The sequence below is a fragment of the Pezoporus wallicus genome, unplaced genomic scaffold, assembly GCF_028554395.1.
Source record: "Pezoporus wallicus isolate ANWC-B61680 ecotype Strahan unplaced genomic scaffold, APGP_CSIRO_Pwel_v1 contig_5767, whole genome shotgun sequence".
NCBI lineage: Eukaryota > Metazoa > Chordata > Aves > Psittaciformes > Psittacidae > Pezoporus > Pezoporus wallicus.
The window spans coordinates 8,578,368-8,591,884 of record NW_026640599.1 but is presented as its reverse complement, the minus strand read 5'-3'; the positions used below and the strand labels follow the sequence as shown (position 1 = coordinate 8,591,884).

The window sequence follows — 13,517 nt, the reverse complement described above, 5'->3', positions numbered from 1 at the left end:
GCAGTAATATTTTAATTTAGGATGGAAATTTTCGTTCTTGCTTCCTCTTTTTATGTAACTTAATTCTGAAGGTGTTTGGATAGAAACAATGGATATTCAAAAGCCCAAATTCTTCCTGCAGTCCTCTGGGGTTTTTCCTTCTGATTGTTATCGGTGGTCTTTTTCAGTTACACGCTACATAAACAAAAAAAGGACCTATATTGTGCTAAATCAGATGTCCTTCTTATCCAATATCCTGCTCCTGACAGTGGCCATTAGTGGATGCCTTGGAAACGGTGTAAGAACGGAAGAATCACACAGCTTCCAACAAACCATTACCTAGAAATTTCCTGTGCCAGACCATTATATGTATTTCACGCTTTTATACCTATTAGTTACTGTTCTGTAGAAGAACTTTTGTCCTTTTTTAAAGTTATTTAAAGTACTGGCTGAAGTAAATTTCCAGAAACATTTTAGAAACCTGAATACAATATCTTATCTCCTTGCCTGCGTACTTTATGAGTTCAAAATGCCTAATATCTATGGGAAATCTTACTTCATTTTGCAAAAAACATGTTTTCTTTCTCCATTACATTATGTTTTGTTTATATGCCTACATCTGTTCCTCACCATAGTTTCTTCCAGTTTGCCTGGTAGAGAACACATACTGACTGATCTTTGGCATGTGCCAGGAATTACTTTTAAAAGCTAGCATCACATTTATGATCTCAGCATAATACTGTGCACCTAACTGTGAAGCAAACTTCAAAAGTATCTATAAACTGCAAATAACTAAATTGATAATGCCATTAGAGAAATCAGAGCAAAGGGAGTGGTTTGTTTGGGGTGCGTTTGGTTTTTGTTTGGAGTTTGTAGGGTTTTGGGGATGGTTTGTTGGTTGGTGTTTGGTTTTTGGCAGGCAGGTAGGACCAGCAAGGAGTAGCAGATAAAATAGCAACCAAATGCATCATAAACCTATAGAATTGTAAAGCGTACGGAATTTATTTCTTTAGTGTTCTTCTTTTTTATTTGGTAAGAAAATAAATCCTTCTAAGCTTAGAACTTTAGAAGCCTGTATTTCCCAGGTAGCTTAAGACATAGAAATTGGGATGAAACTCTCTTTGGGTTTTTTCCTTTTTTATTTTTTTGTAATTTAGCTGATATCCCTAGTTTTACTTACTACAACTCGGATAATTGTTTCTACTTAAACTAACTAGTTTTTATTTCACATGTATTATTGAAGAGAACAATTGCAACATCATCATAAAAAATAGGCTGAAATAATAATAGGGAACACTGTCTGTAAAAGTTTTCACTAAAGCAGGAACTACTTTCTGGATTAAGTTAAAACTCCAAGAAAGTCCAACTGAAATGAAGTGCTTTGGTATATCTTAAAACATGTTTTGGTTGGTATAGTTCAGTCTGTAGTGCCCCCTGGTGACAATATATATAATTCTCAATTACTGTTTCCCTGAAAGATAAAAGCCAAGCAATTTAAGCCATTTTCCATAACTAAAGGGGCTAAAATATACATATTTTATTAATTTTAGACCTTGCTATATGCTTTATGTGTAGAGTAATGTATAAATTGTAGGGTTTTTTCAGAGCAACTTTGTATACATTAACTTCAGTGTCCATAGAGGCTGTTTGAGGTGAACTTAGTATTTTGGGGTTTGGGTTCTTGGGTTTGGTTTTTGGTTGTTTTTTTTCTTGTCTGACTTTTCAGTTGAAATGATCTCTGTTCATATTTGTAAATTTGTGCAATAATTGCTCCTAGAATTAGCTATGGTTTTTCCTTAATTAAACTAGTTTTCATTTATTACTACTTTTTAGTTTCTTCCATATCTAGTTCAGTATGTCTCAGTAAAACTGTAGGGAAATCTACATGTTATTAATCTGGGGGTTTTATTTCTTTTAATATTTACAAGCCAGTATTTTTGTTGTTTCCTTACTGTGCTACCTTTTTGTAGAAGGTTGTGTGTTCATTTCTGAAGATGAGCAATGTTTGGAAAGCATGGGGAGTGAGAAATATAATTAAAGAAAACAGCTTGTGGATGCACCTGCACTATCTCTGTGCATTCCATAAGAAGACAGCAGAGAATAAATATTTTGAAGTTTAACCGTTATGTACTTTTTGCAGGTGTATGATGATGGAAAATATGTATATGTAGTAACAGAACTTATGAAAGGAGGAGAACTGCTGGATAAAATTCTTAGGCAAAAATTTTTCTCAGAACGAGAAGCTAGTGCTGTTCTGTTCACAATAACAAAAACAGTTGAATATCTCCATGCACAAGGGGTAAGTTCTCATCTTGGACACAATGCTTAGAGGTGTTAATACTCTTTCAGACGAATAAGCTCATCCCTTGATATGTTCTTCTGTGTGGTAACTAAGTAATTTTTTGTAAGTAATTACACTGCAGCAGGAATTTGTGTTGAAATCAAAACATCCCTCATCATGTGAAGATTTCCAGGTAATGGAGATGATGCAGCTATTTCTGTTGTCCTTCATGCAGTCTGTCAGCAGTTCTGTGGAATATGCATATAATTAATAATAGAGAGGATATGAGAGGAAGTTAGCCAGGAAGAAGTGCTAGGACCAGTTCTGTTGCTTAGCCATGGGACCTGATGTAATTCCAACCCCATCCTGCAATATACCTTGAAAATTTATTTTTCATCTATCACATCTTGGAGCAGAATATTTCTGCATGCTGGTAGATGATTGAGTCTGCTAATCAAAAACATTATGATAAAAAATAACTGAAATATCCTGCATATTGGTTTGCTCTCCTCTTTGATCTAAAATAAAATGTTATTTCAAAATGTCAGATTGTTTCGATTATACTGATATCTTTTCAAAATTTACCTGTGGGAAAATAGTACAGGAACGTATTTTCTTTATTCCTTGCCATGAACATTCTGGTTGCTTAGGAGTTAGTGTCTGAATTTGATCAAGACTCTGCAACTCAACAACTCAAGCAGACTGGTTCTAGAAACAGTCTGCCAGATCCCCAGCGCTGCTATTTCTGTTGCCTACCATACCTCTTCCTTTGTACCCTTTTTAGGATCTATTAAAAAATAAATAAATTAAAACTGCCAACAAGAATAAAACTGGGTTTTTTCTTCTGCCTCTTAGAGCAGTAAAGGATTTAATTTGTTTTCATTTATTTCATTTATTACTTGGAGAAAAAGAATTCTAATCTATCTAAATGCAAAAAAAAAAAAAGAGGGCTATCAGGAGCCAGTTCTGTCATACACTGACATCTCAAGTCAGGATGTTTCCCTTAACATCTACCCAACTCAAATTCTTTAATATCATTTTTATGTTTCAGTTTATAAGATGCTTATTTCCATTCGTTTAAGTATTTGTTTGTTAAATCTGAGAATTGCAAAGTATCTGCATGCTGAAAAAGCCTTTACTAAAGACGCTTAGTGTATTAAATGGCCTTACAGTCTGCAGACCCTCTGCAGTCTTTTACTTCTTGGTCTTGGACTTACTTTTTTCAAACCCTGCTAGCTTTCTGGAAGTGTGCATAGAGCTTCTGATTCTGCACATCATTCGCAGGAGGTTTGGGTTATCTTCTTGTTCTAATGTGATTACCTTCTTGAAATATTTCACCACTATCTTTTGCATTCAAATGTAAGCCTGCAAAAGCTGTAGTTTAATATTAATCAAATACATAGGACAGTCAGGAAGATAAAGGCTTTCACAGCAGGTCTGTTTAAATATTTTAAGTAAGACGTTTAGATCGACTCTACTGTCTACACTATATACCCCTTTCTTTCCAGATAGCAAAGACTACAGAGGCTTTAGGCTAATTTGTCTTGTGAAGAAAATGTAACAGGTCATCTGATTTCAGAGACTGTCCTTGTGAATTCCAGGTTTTATGAAGGCTTGCTATAACAGTGTTTCAAATAACATCCGATTAATCCTGCCAGAACTTTGGCAACTTCTACAGTTTTTGTCAAGCATTTTACATCTTAATCCTCTACAAAATAGCCATTTGGAAACCGCTATGGTTTGGGGTTTTTTTGACATGCCAGTTCCTTAGGAGAATACCTTTTTGCTATTTTGGTTTTTTTTTTGGCAGAACTGCATTAAAATTCATCCTTAATTAGGTCTTAAGTGTTTGCACTGAGATTACTTCAGATTATCTCAATGAAGAGAACGGAATACAGAGGGTTACTCCAACAGCAACTAGCATGTGGTTATGCAGCACAGTGGCACATGAGCAGCTCCAGACGTCCATGACTCCAAAAGTTCCTACTAGTCAAAGGTTCTGATTTAAAGAACCTTGTAGGTATGCACGTTAAAGTAAGAAATATATATATTCACCCACTAGAACTAGACATTTGGAATCATATGTACAAATAAATTAGGGAAAAGTGGGATGTCTGCATGGGGCTTTATAATTAGTTTCCAAGTTAGAACTGTAGTACTCTAGACACCAAAGAGCATCAGAATACTGTAGCTGATATTAGAAGCTGAAAATCGGAAAGTGATTGCTGATTTGAAATGAGGTAGCAAAATTGAGAATTACAAAACCTTTCATCTTTTTAGTTGATTGTATTTAGTGGTTTCTTTTATTTTTTTTTAGGTTGTTCATAGAGACCTCAAGCCTAGTAATATTCTTTATGTCGATGAATCTGGTAATCCAGAATCAATTAGAATTTGTGATTTTGGCTTTGCAAAACAACTGCGAGCAGAAAATGGTCTTCTGATGACTCCATGTTACACAGCAAATTTTGTCGCACCAGAGGTAAATACCAGGATAGCTTACATGCCTTGGTTTATTTTGATAGTGTTTTTTTGCTAGTTAGATGTTTGCGTCATTCTTGTGTAACAAGTAAAGTCACTTTGTAAATATTAACAATTTGAAATCTCACTATTTGTGGCATAATCTAAGCATTTTTAAGCATTTTTCACTTCAGAAAAAAGATATTTGTCTCCCTCAGGTTTTAAAGAGGCAAGGTTATGATGCTGCATGTGACATATGGAGCCTCGGAGTTCTACTTTATACCATGCTGACTGGGTAAGGGTAATTTTAGTTTACTTTGCTGTAGAATAGCAAATCAATATAAACAAAAAGAATAATAAATGTAGGCACACTGTTGAAGATGTTTCTATCAAGCTACTGATTAATCTGGGCTTTGGCTTCAGTAGGGGTAGCATATGCTTTGTCTCTAGTAGAAGCCAAATTTGCAGAGGCTGATGTGAAAAATTCCTGGCTTCTCATGTCTCATCTATTTTAGGGGTTTAATTTCTGTTTTGTGGTGATTTAGGAGTAAGAACTGATTTTTTTCATATGAAATTTAGCTGATTAAGCAGCATATATGTTGAAATACATGTTGCAAATATAATTGCAATGCATGGAAGCATGATTGTGTGCAAAATCCAGCCACTGGATAGTTTGAACTGAGGCAGTTAGGATATAATAAACGCAATAAATGCATTTATATATGCAACAGAAATTAATATTATAAGATGAAGAATAAATTCAAGTATAGTTCCACAAGTTCAAAAGATATTGCACCAGCCAAATAGATTATCTTTTTATGATGGATTATTCAGATTGCCACTTTGGTTGAGAGTTAATTTCATCATTTTTTAGTTATTGGTATTCTGGCAGTGGCAGCAGCAGCAAGAATGCTTATAGTAGAGCAAAGAAAATTGCTGCACCTTCCTCTATTATCAAAGCAGTATTTATTCTTTTTCAGCCTCCTCATATAGTGTCTTCATATTTAATTTTATAACAGCTTGTTTTATTACTTCCCTAAAATGTGAAGGCTTAAAGAATACTTTCTGTAATTCAGGAACTACCAGTACTTGGACTGCTATAAGAGAAAAAATCTGTTTTTCATACCAGATATAGAGGGAATGCATGCAGTAAGAACAGATCTGTTGTCAGTGCTATGCATTTTCATATGTTAAGAATAACTTTTTTACAGCTATTTGACTATCTTTGGAATGTATTTATGTTGAACTCACTCAATATTATGATCATTGATACCAACTATACAGGTCCAGGTTATGGAAGTTGTTAACACTGAAATTGTTTGTTTAAATAGCTACACTCCTTTTGCAAATGGTCCTGATGATACCCCAGAGGAGATTTTGGCCCGAATAGGTAGTGGAAAGTTCTCTCTCAGTGGCGGTTATTGGAATACCGTTTCAGAAACAGCTAAGGCAAGTATATTTGCTTTGTCCTTTGTCGGGTGAGAAATGGGTTGCAGTGTAACATGTTGCTTATAATGTATATGTTGTATCACTCATGATTGGGTAAAAATACTGATAATAGAAGTTTGTTTGCTGTTTATGATCCTTTCACATTTCAACAGTCCCTCCTTGCATGTAGGAATTAAAACAGGTGTGCCTTATACTATAGCAGTTAACAGCTCTTCCTTGAAATACAGTGTATTTTATCAGCATTTGCACAATCACCCATGATGAGAAATGCTGTAATTAAAACACAAGTGGAAGCATGACATTCAAAAATTTTATAGATAATCTAAATCAGGATAATGAAAAAATTATTATAATTACCATGTGCTCCACTGATTCAGGTTAGAAAAATAAATAGTTTTTCACATTTTTCTGTTGGGTCAGTTCTTCAGAGTTATCCAGAACAGTTTATCTCATACTCTTTCGTTAGGATTTGAGCAGCTTATCCTTTTAAGTAGGAACTTTTAGTCCTTAAGGATGTCATAAGGATGTTTGTTTGTAACAAAACAAAACAAAAAAAAACACACCACCCAAAAAAGAGGAAGAAAAACCATCCAATGAAGTATTATATTTTCTTTCTATTGCATTTGTGTGAAGTAAAAATTTAAAACAATTTTTTTGAGGGGGAGGAGTACGTTTTTTACATCAAATTGACTCTAAACTGAAGTGTGCAATATCCTTTATTCCCCTTTTGTGAAGGGGCAGTAAAGTCCTAAAGATCCTACAAAATTGTTTACATATGTTGTGCTCTTTCTTGCTACTTGATTTGTGATGTGATTTCTAATGTTCTGTTCACACAATTCAATCATTTTCCCACAAATCATGTAATTCGTTTGATTGGACAAGTCAACCTGTTAGAATAACATGTCTACACTAACCTGGTAGCATCACCTTTTTCTTCCTTCAGGGCCATTCTATTCAGTTGTACTTGGGAGTCTAGAATGAACCAAAAACTTACCAGCTATGAAAAGAAAGAAACCTTAGATTCCTTTTTAATAATATTTTTTGTGTTCAGATTCTTATTTGAATTACAAGAGCATTTTATATGAAAGTGTCCAGTATTGCTAATGTAACTGAAATTAACTTAGATCCAGATTTAGTCAACTGTGTTTCGGTACAGCTAATTACTTAATATAGAAATATTATTTATGCTTTACCCTTACTGACTGACATCTAAAGACAGCTATAAAATATTATGCTGCTGTATAAATTTGTTTTCAACTTCTTACTAATCTAAGTTCAAAAGGATAAAATATAAGTTCAAAAGGTGGTAGAAAATGATGTACCAAAACAAAAGGGTGTATCTCCTCAGAAGTTGAGAGCCACTTGCATGTAAAGAGAGTAAATAGAATATAGTGTTTCATCTCAGCAGAACTGAGTGATGTGACAGACAAACAAGACCTTACATATATGGCCAGCAGGAATACTAAAATTCAACTGTCAGCTTTCACAGGATGAAAGCTTACTACACACTGGGAAGTCATGGAAAGGAAAGGATCATCATTATTTTCTTCACCGTTCTTTTTCCCATATTGATTTCCCACATATCTGTTGTTTGTTATTGTTAAAAATGAAATACTGATATAGTGGGGCCTCTATTCTAGCCCAGTGTGCATATTTTGATGTTTATGTATTTTGCCTTACTTAACTGGATACTTTTCTGTGTGTTACCACATTAAGTCATGTAATTAAAAGAGAAAATGTTAACATTGCCAGGCAGCTTTTCAGCATTTCAAGCTGACATTATGAATGGTTTTTTTTTATACCAATGAAATCTTCTGTTTTGAACTATGATCTGGTTTAGAGATTAAGTTTTACTATTGTTTGCGTTGACTCTTTGTATATCATTTAACAGGACCTTGTTTCAAAAATGCTTCATGTTGACCCACATCAAAGGTTGACTGCAGCCCAAGTTCTTAGTCACCCCTGGATAGTTCACTGTGACCAGTTGCCTCAATACCAGCTGAACAGGCAGGATGCTCCCCATTTAGTGAAGGTAAGTACGTATTTGTTCAGCTTGCTGTCTAGCCACAGTAAGTGTAAACAAAAGGATTAAAAAAAAAAAAAGGTTATGGTAGCGTGTGTTTTTTCTAAATACTATTTAAAAGTTATGACTCAGAGTTGCAATAAGCCATAAAGTGAACTTGTAATATCTAATAGGATTTCATAAGAATCCACTCGGGGGGGCCAGAATCCAAGCAAAAAACAAGTAATACATTTGAAAGACTTTAATTTTCTTAGGTTTGAAATTTATTGGACTTATACTGGGAGGCTTAATTGCCTTAACAACCAGCACAGAAGAAACTGTTTTTCTGGTAGTGAAAATGTTGTCAGATGACAATAGGGGGGCTGAAATACAGTTTGATTAATTTTACAGCTTCAGAGGAGGTTAATTGTCAGTGGCTAAAAGAAAATACTTCGTGATCACAGTATAAGCTCAAAAGTCAAAAAAGGCAGAGTTAATTAATATGGTATTGTACTGCTCTGCACTCTGAAACACAATCTGGTTTTTATCCTGATAAACTTTTTTCACTTTAAACAAGCAGAAAAATAAAAAATGACTGAATTCTATTTCTCTATATTCCACCCTGCCTTCAGTCCTACATCCAAGAATCTGTCGTGCAACATAAAAGGGATCTGAAGAATATAATTAACACTCTGAGTCAGCTATTAGAAATTTCTAGCATCCAGAAACACAAGTGGAAAGAGGGAAGTTCTGATCCCACAGCTTACAACTTCCTAGCTTTTTCTTTTTTTTTTTATCTTCATGTGCTGAATGATGTGGTTGAATTTTTTAAATATTGTGTTGAAAATGGAAATGATTATGTAAGTGATAAGCAGAGATAGCATCTACTGATGGGATTTCATTCCCCAACTATCTCACAAAGCATAGGAACAGAATTTAATTTAGCAATTTATACCTTCTGGGTTTGACTTTTTAAGCAAGGTAAAATTGCTTTCAATTGATGTGAAAACTATTTACTACCCTAACAAACACTCACTCCTAACACTGCTGGTATTTGAGTATTGCAGTGGTATGTTTATGTTGTAGATGAAGGTAGACTGGAATTTAAAACTCATTCAGAAACTCTGGCTGTTAGCACTGTGTGATCTCGAGTGTGTGCATCAGTCACAACATACTCTTCTTGGTTTTTTTCCCCCTCTGCCCCACAGGGTGCAATGGCTGCAACTTACTCTGCTTTGAATCGCAATCAGTCACCAGTTTTGGAGCCAGTTGGCCGTTCTACTCTTGCTCAGAGGAGAGGTATAAAAAAAATTACCTCAACAGCCCTGTGAAGTGACCTCAAACAGATACTTGGTACCATGGCATAAGATGATAGCACAAATCATGGCGACAGGTAGCATATATCTGACAGATACCTGCAAGCACACTCTGTCCCAGCTGGTACCTATAATGCTGCTGCTCCTGCTGCTGCTATTGCTTTCATCTACTCTCGCTTTAAACTGTTGACAGCAAGTTACTGATCTTACTGGAGCTTCAAATGGAGTGACAAGTGGAAACACAATGAAAATGATCAAGTTCACGATTGAATAAACCAGAAGAATCATGAATGCCACCTCTGTAAAAAATACACTGAATAAAGCACTCTGCACCACATAGCATTATTTTTATAAGGAATATTTTTTGCCCCCTAAAATATTCTTTGTTACAGGTAGAGATGGACAGTTTATGTTAAGCACTTAGCTTAAACAATCTCTTTATATTAGCACTATATACTTTGTGCCATCCAACATTTTGTATGTTTTTGTAAACAGTTCACAAGCAGTATGTTTCTGTGCTGTTTTCTTTAATGTATACATGCCTTGTTTTACTTAGATATTATTAATCATTTTGACAATTAAGTCTGATTAAACAGTTCAGCTGGATTAATCAGTATTGTAGGACAGCTCTAAAAGAAGCCTGACTGTTAAACAGCTATTGAATGTAATACTATGAATACGTATTTCTCCATGTCTGTCTTCTCTACATTTCCATGTTTTTGACACTGCATGTCATGTTATAAAAATCAGGATGCTGTTTATAGTATTCAAAACTTAAAACAGTGAATCTTTCACCATAGTATATATACAATAGGTAATATAACCCAGAGAAAAGATAATTCTTGTCTTTTGTTCCCCATACTCTCCCTTTTATTCTCTTTGATCTAATCTCTGGACTCAGGAATCATAGCTAAATCCTTTCTGATAGAGGACATTTCTATATTGTTTATTCTTATAATCCATTGTTAATATTTTATCTCTATTCTGTGACTTTTGTTTAAGATGCAAAGGATTTGTTCAGTGACTGTTGGCATTATAGAAGAAAGGCTACATTGAAGATAAAGCAAAACATATTGTCTGTTAATAAGCAGAAGCCTGCAAAAAGCAGGTTTAAACTGCATTCACTGCAGTTGCAAAACTGATGGATCTGATGTTCTGTCAGTTATTTTCCGATAATTGTTATTGACATCCAAAGCAAAATGAGAGGAGAGTCATCCAGATCAGTCAGGGGCTAGAAAAGGGTCATTGTAATTTATCATGAAAATAGTATTGTCCCAGTAAGATAAGACAAAACTCTTCAGAGTGAGTGCTTCCCTTTTCCCCAGGTGGAAGCAAGTTTGTAACGATTGTGAAAGACTAATTTTCAGTACTAATATAAACTTCTAATACTCTTGGCCTCTCGGTGTCTTAAGTAATTAAAGGTGTTTTTTGACAGCTAGTCTTGAAAAATCAAATTGCCCACATGAGAACATGCACTGGAATGTGTTTGGATTCAGTCAGTGTCCCACTCCCCCAAAATGATCCACTGCATCAACTCATTCCAGATATGAAAATGGCTGTTGGGAATTCCAGCTTTAATAAATAATGGATCTGGATGAACAGCTCAGTGAATAATACAATTTAAAAACTAAAAGGTGCAATTTTGTGTTCTGCCTAAGAAGGCATTTTCTTGATTTAGGGATATTAAATTTTTTTGTGGTGATTAATTTGCTAGTTTCCCTGAAATCATCAGAGGTTTACTGAAAGGGAGAATCACCCTTATGATATCACAGATTTGATCTATATGAATGCAAGAGTGTTCCTTCTGCTACAGGTTTTTCCGAGTTCCTTGGGGAAGGGATCCCGCTTCTGTTGCCCTTAAGAATTTGTTAAATATTTAATCAATTGTGTAAAGAATTGGTTTTATGAACAAGAATTCTTAAATTTCCATACATCTTAGAAATCTGAACACAGAGCTCTTGCAAGCAATTAGCATTTTTCCCTTACTTAGTGCTCTGACACTGAAGTTCCCTTGAGTTGTAGAGATGCATCTACCCCTCTTTCAAGAAGCATCTTTCACTAAAGGCAGAAAAAGGCCATTTGTTGTTTCTTTTTTTGTTTGATGCTGGCTGCAGCTCCAGAGGAATTCAGTAAATCCTTTTCTTTCAGAAAATGTATTTTCAGCTCTGCAAGCAATCAGTAAGTCAGGCTTCTCAAAACCTAGAAACCATACCTTCTGGAGTGGCTTTTAAATGTGTTAGTCTAAAGATTGTGGTATCTAGTCAACAAAGGAGATTTAAAACTGATGCTGTTGAAATGAAGGGATAGCAGTAATCGCTAGTGTCAATAATAGCATTTTCGTTCAGGAAGGAATTTCTCCTGTGTTCTCGGTGTGTATATATAGCTGCCTGGCAAAGAACAGACCAAAAGGAGGAAGTGTTAAGCTGCTTTACTATTGGCAATATCCGTGTTAGAGTAATATGAAAGTACTTTCAGGAGTTTTATTTTAGCCATATTTTGTGGCCCTTGAGCTCACTGGTCATTAGCCAGATAGTGAAGCAAAGTTAACTCCTACATTTTACATATCTGCATTCTCAAGTGAGCTGTTAATTTAGACTTTACAGATGTTGCTACTGTGTTGTGTGTAAAGCAATATAGAGTGATCATTTAAAATGCTAATAAAACAGGGCAGTTTAGCACATGCTAAATCAGTATGTTGAAGTCTAGATCCACTACAGTTTGAAGTTACTTTCTAAACCAAGATCTAAATGGCCCATGTATGCAGGAGGTATGTTTTACAGGCTAGAATTACATGGTAATTTTGTGTACCTTACCACCTGCTTTGGATCCATGCTTACAACTTCACGTTTATTTTTCTCATTTTGTAGCCACAGTTGGTAGATACAAAGAAATCCACATAGTGCTGCCTCAGATCCCAGCACCTTTCTATTAGAATGTGAGTACATATGACACACTGCATAACTTCATTGCTGGGCTGCTGCTTGGTCTGCAAAGCATAACAAGTAACTCTAGGCTACAAAGTCATGGAGAATAAAAGAGGAGAACTGCAGATACAGGTGAATTTTCTGTATACAGGCCATGGTTTGCATAATGTGAAATTGCCACTTAACTGTGCTTGGGAGCATGAGAGAACAGAGGGAGGAGTACAGTTGCAATACTCAATAAATGCCATCTATATCCAGTAAGGGCAAAGTTCTTTATTCATAATCACTATAATGGTGAATGAAACTTCTAAGGAGTTTTTCAAGAGAATATTTAAAACTTTTTTCTAAAGAGGCAAGGGCGTAAGAAAATAGATTTACGTGTCTGGGACTTTTTTGTGTGTGTGTTGCTTTTGTAAATGTGATGTACCAACTAAAGTTGTGTTTTTCTATTATTGGAAGGAAAGGACTCAAAGTATGCTGGCCCTTAGTAAGTGGCAATGGTTAATAGATGAATTTTCACTTATGAAAATGATGTAAATGATTAGCTTTATCTTGATACTCTTGACCTAATCAAAGGGAAGGTGTACTTATGGGGGATGTAATTATTTTGCAACCTAGTTGGGGGGGGTCTACTTAAAACATTTTTAAAAAATGACAAATTCACAGATAAAATATTTTTCTACAATTCTATACAATCATTCTTTATACTAGTTTTCTCAGCATGGCATGTACGTGAGTCTGAGGTACTGTTCCAGGACCTTGTTGAAGACTATTACAACAGCATCTCTTAGATGCTTGGCACTGCTGTCATAGAACTGAAATGCTAGTGAAAGAAAAAAAAATGTACTGAATACTTTAAATGATTGTTTTATTCAGAGTCTGATCTAGGAAATGTTCCAATCATGCTATTAATGTGTAATTAGAACTGTTCCAGATGTAACTATGAACAGTTCTGGAAAGGTATCATTGCTTGTATTCCTGTCTAATGGCAGGTTTTGTAGTCTTCAAAAGAAATTGAAATTTCTACTATGAATAAACTTTCAAACATCTTAAAGTGCTTTTCTGGTTAATCATTTGTTCTGCTCAGTTACGTAAGTTGTTTGTTCTTC

At 35.0% G+C, this 13,517-nt stretch overlaps 1 protein-coding gene across 3 annotated transcripts in view; it reads left to right on the top strand.

The window, feature by feature from the left end:
* Positions 1–13,462, top strand: part of RPS6KA3 (ribosomal protein S6 kinase A3) — a 76,182-nt gene extending 62,720 nt beyond the window's left edge. For all 3 annotated transcript variants that reach the window (XM_057419640.1, XM_057419642.1, XM_057419639.1), the window contains exons 17-22: positions 2,120–2,278; positions 4,578–4,739; positions 4,936–5,012; positions 6,049–6,166; positions 8,058–8,198; positions 9,377–13,462. In XM_057419640.1, coding sequence (XP_057275623.1) covers positions 2,120–2,278; positions 4,578–4,739; positions 4,936–5,012; positions 6,049–6,166; positions 8,058–8,198; positions 9,377–9,499 — 780 coding nt within the window. In that variant the 3' untranslated portion in view covers positions 9,500–13,462. The remainder of the gene's footprint in view (positions 1–2,119; positions 2,279–4,577; positions 4,740–4,935; positions 5,013–6,048; positions 6,167–8,057; positions 8,199–9,376) is intronic.
* Positions 13,463–13,517: the final 55 nt, after the last annotated feature.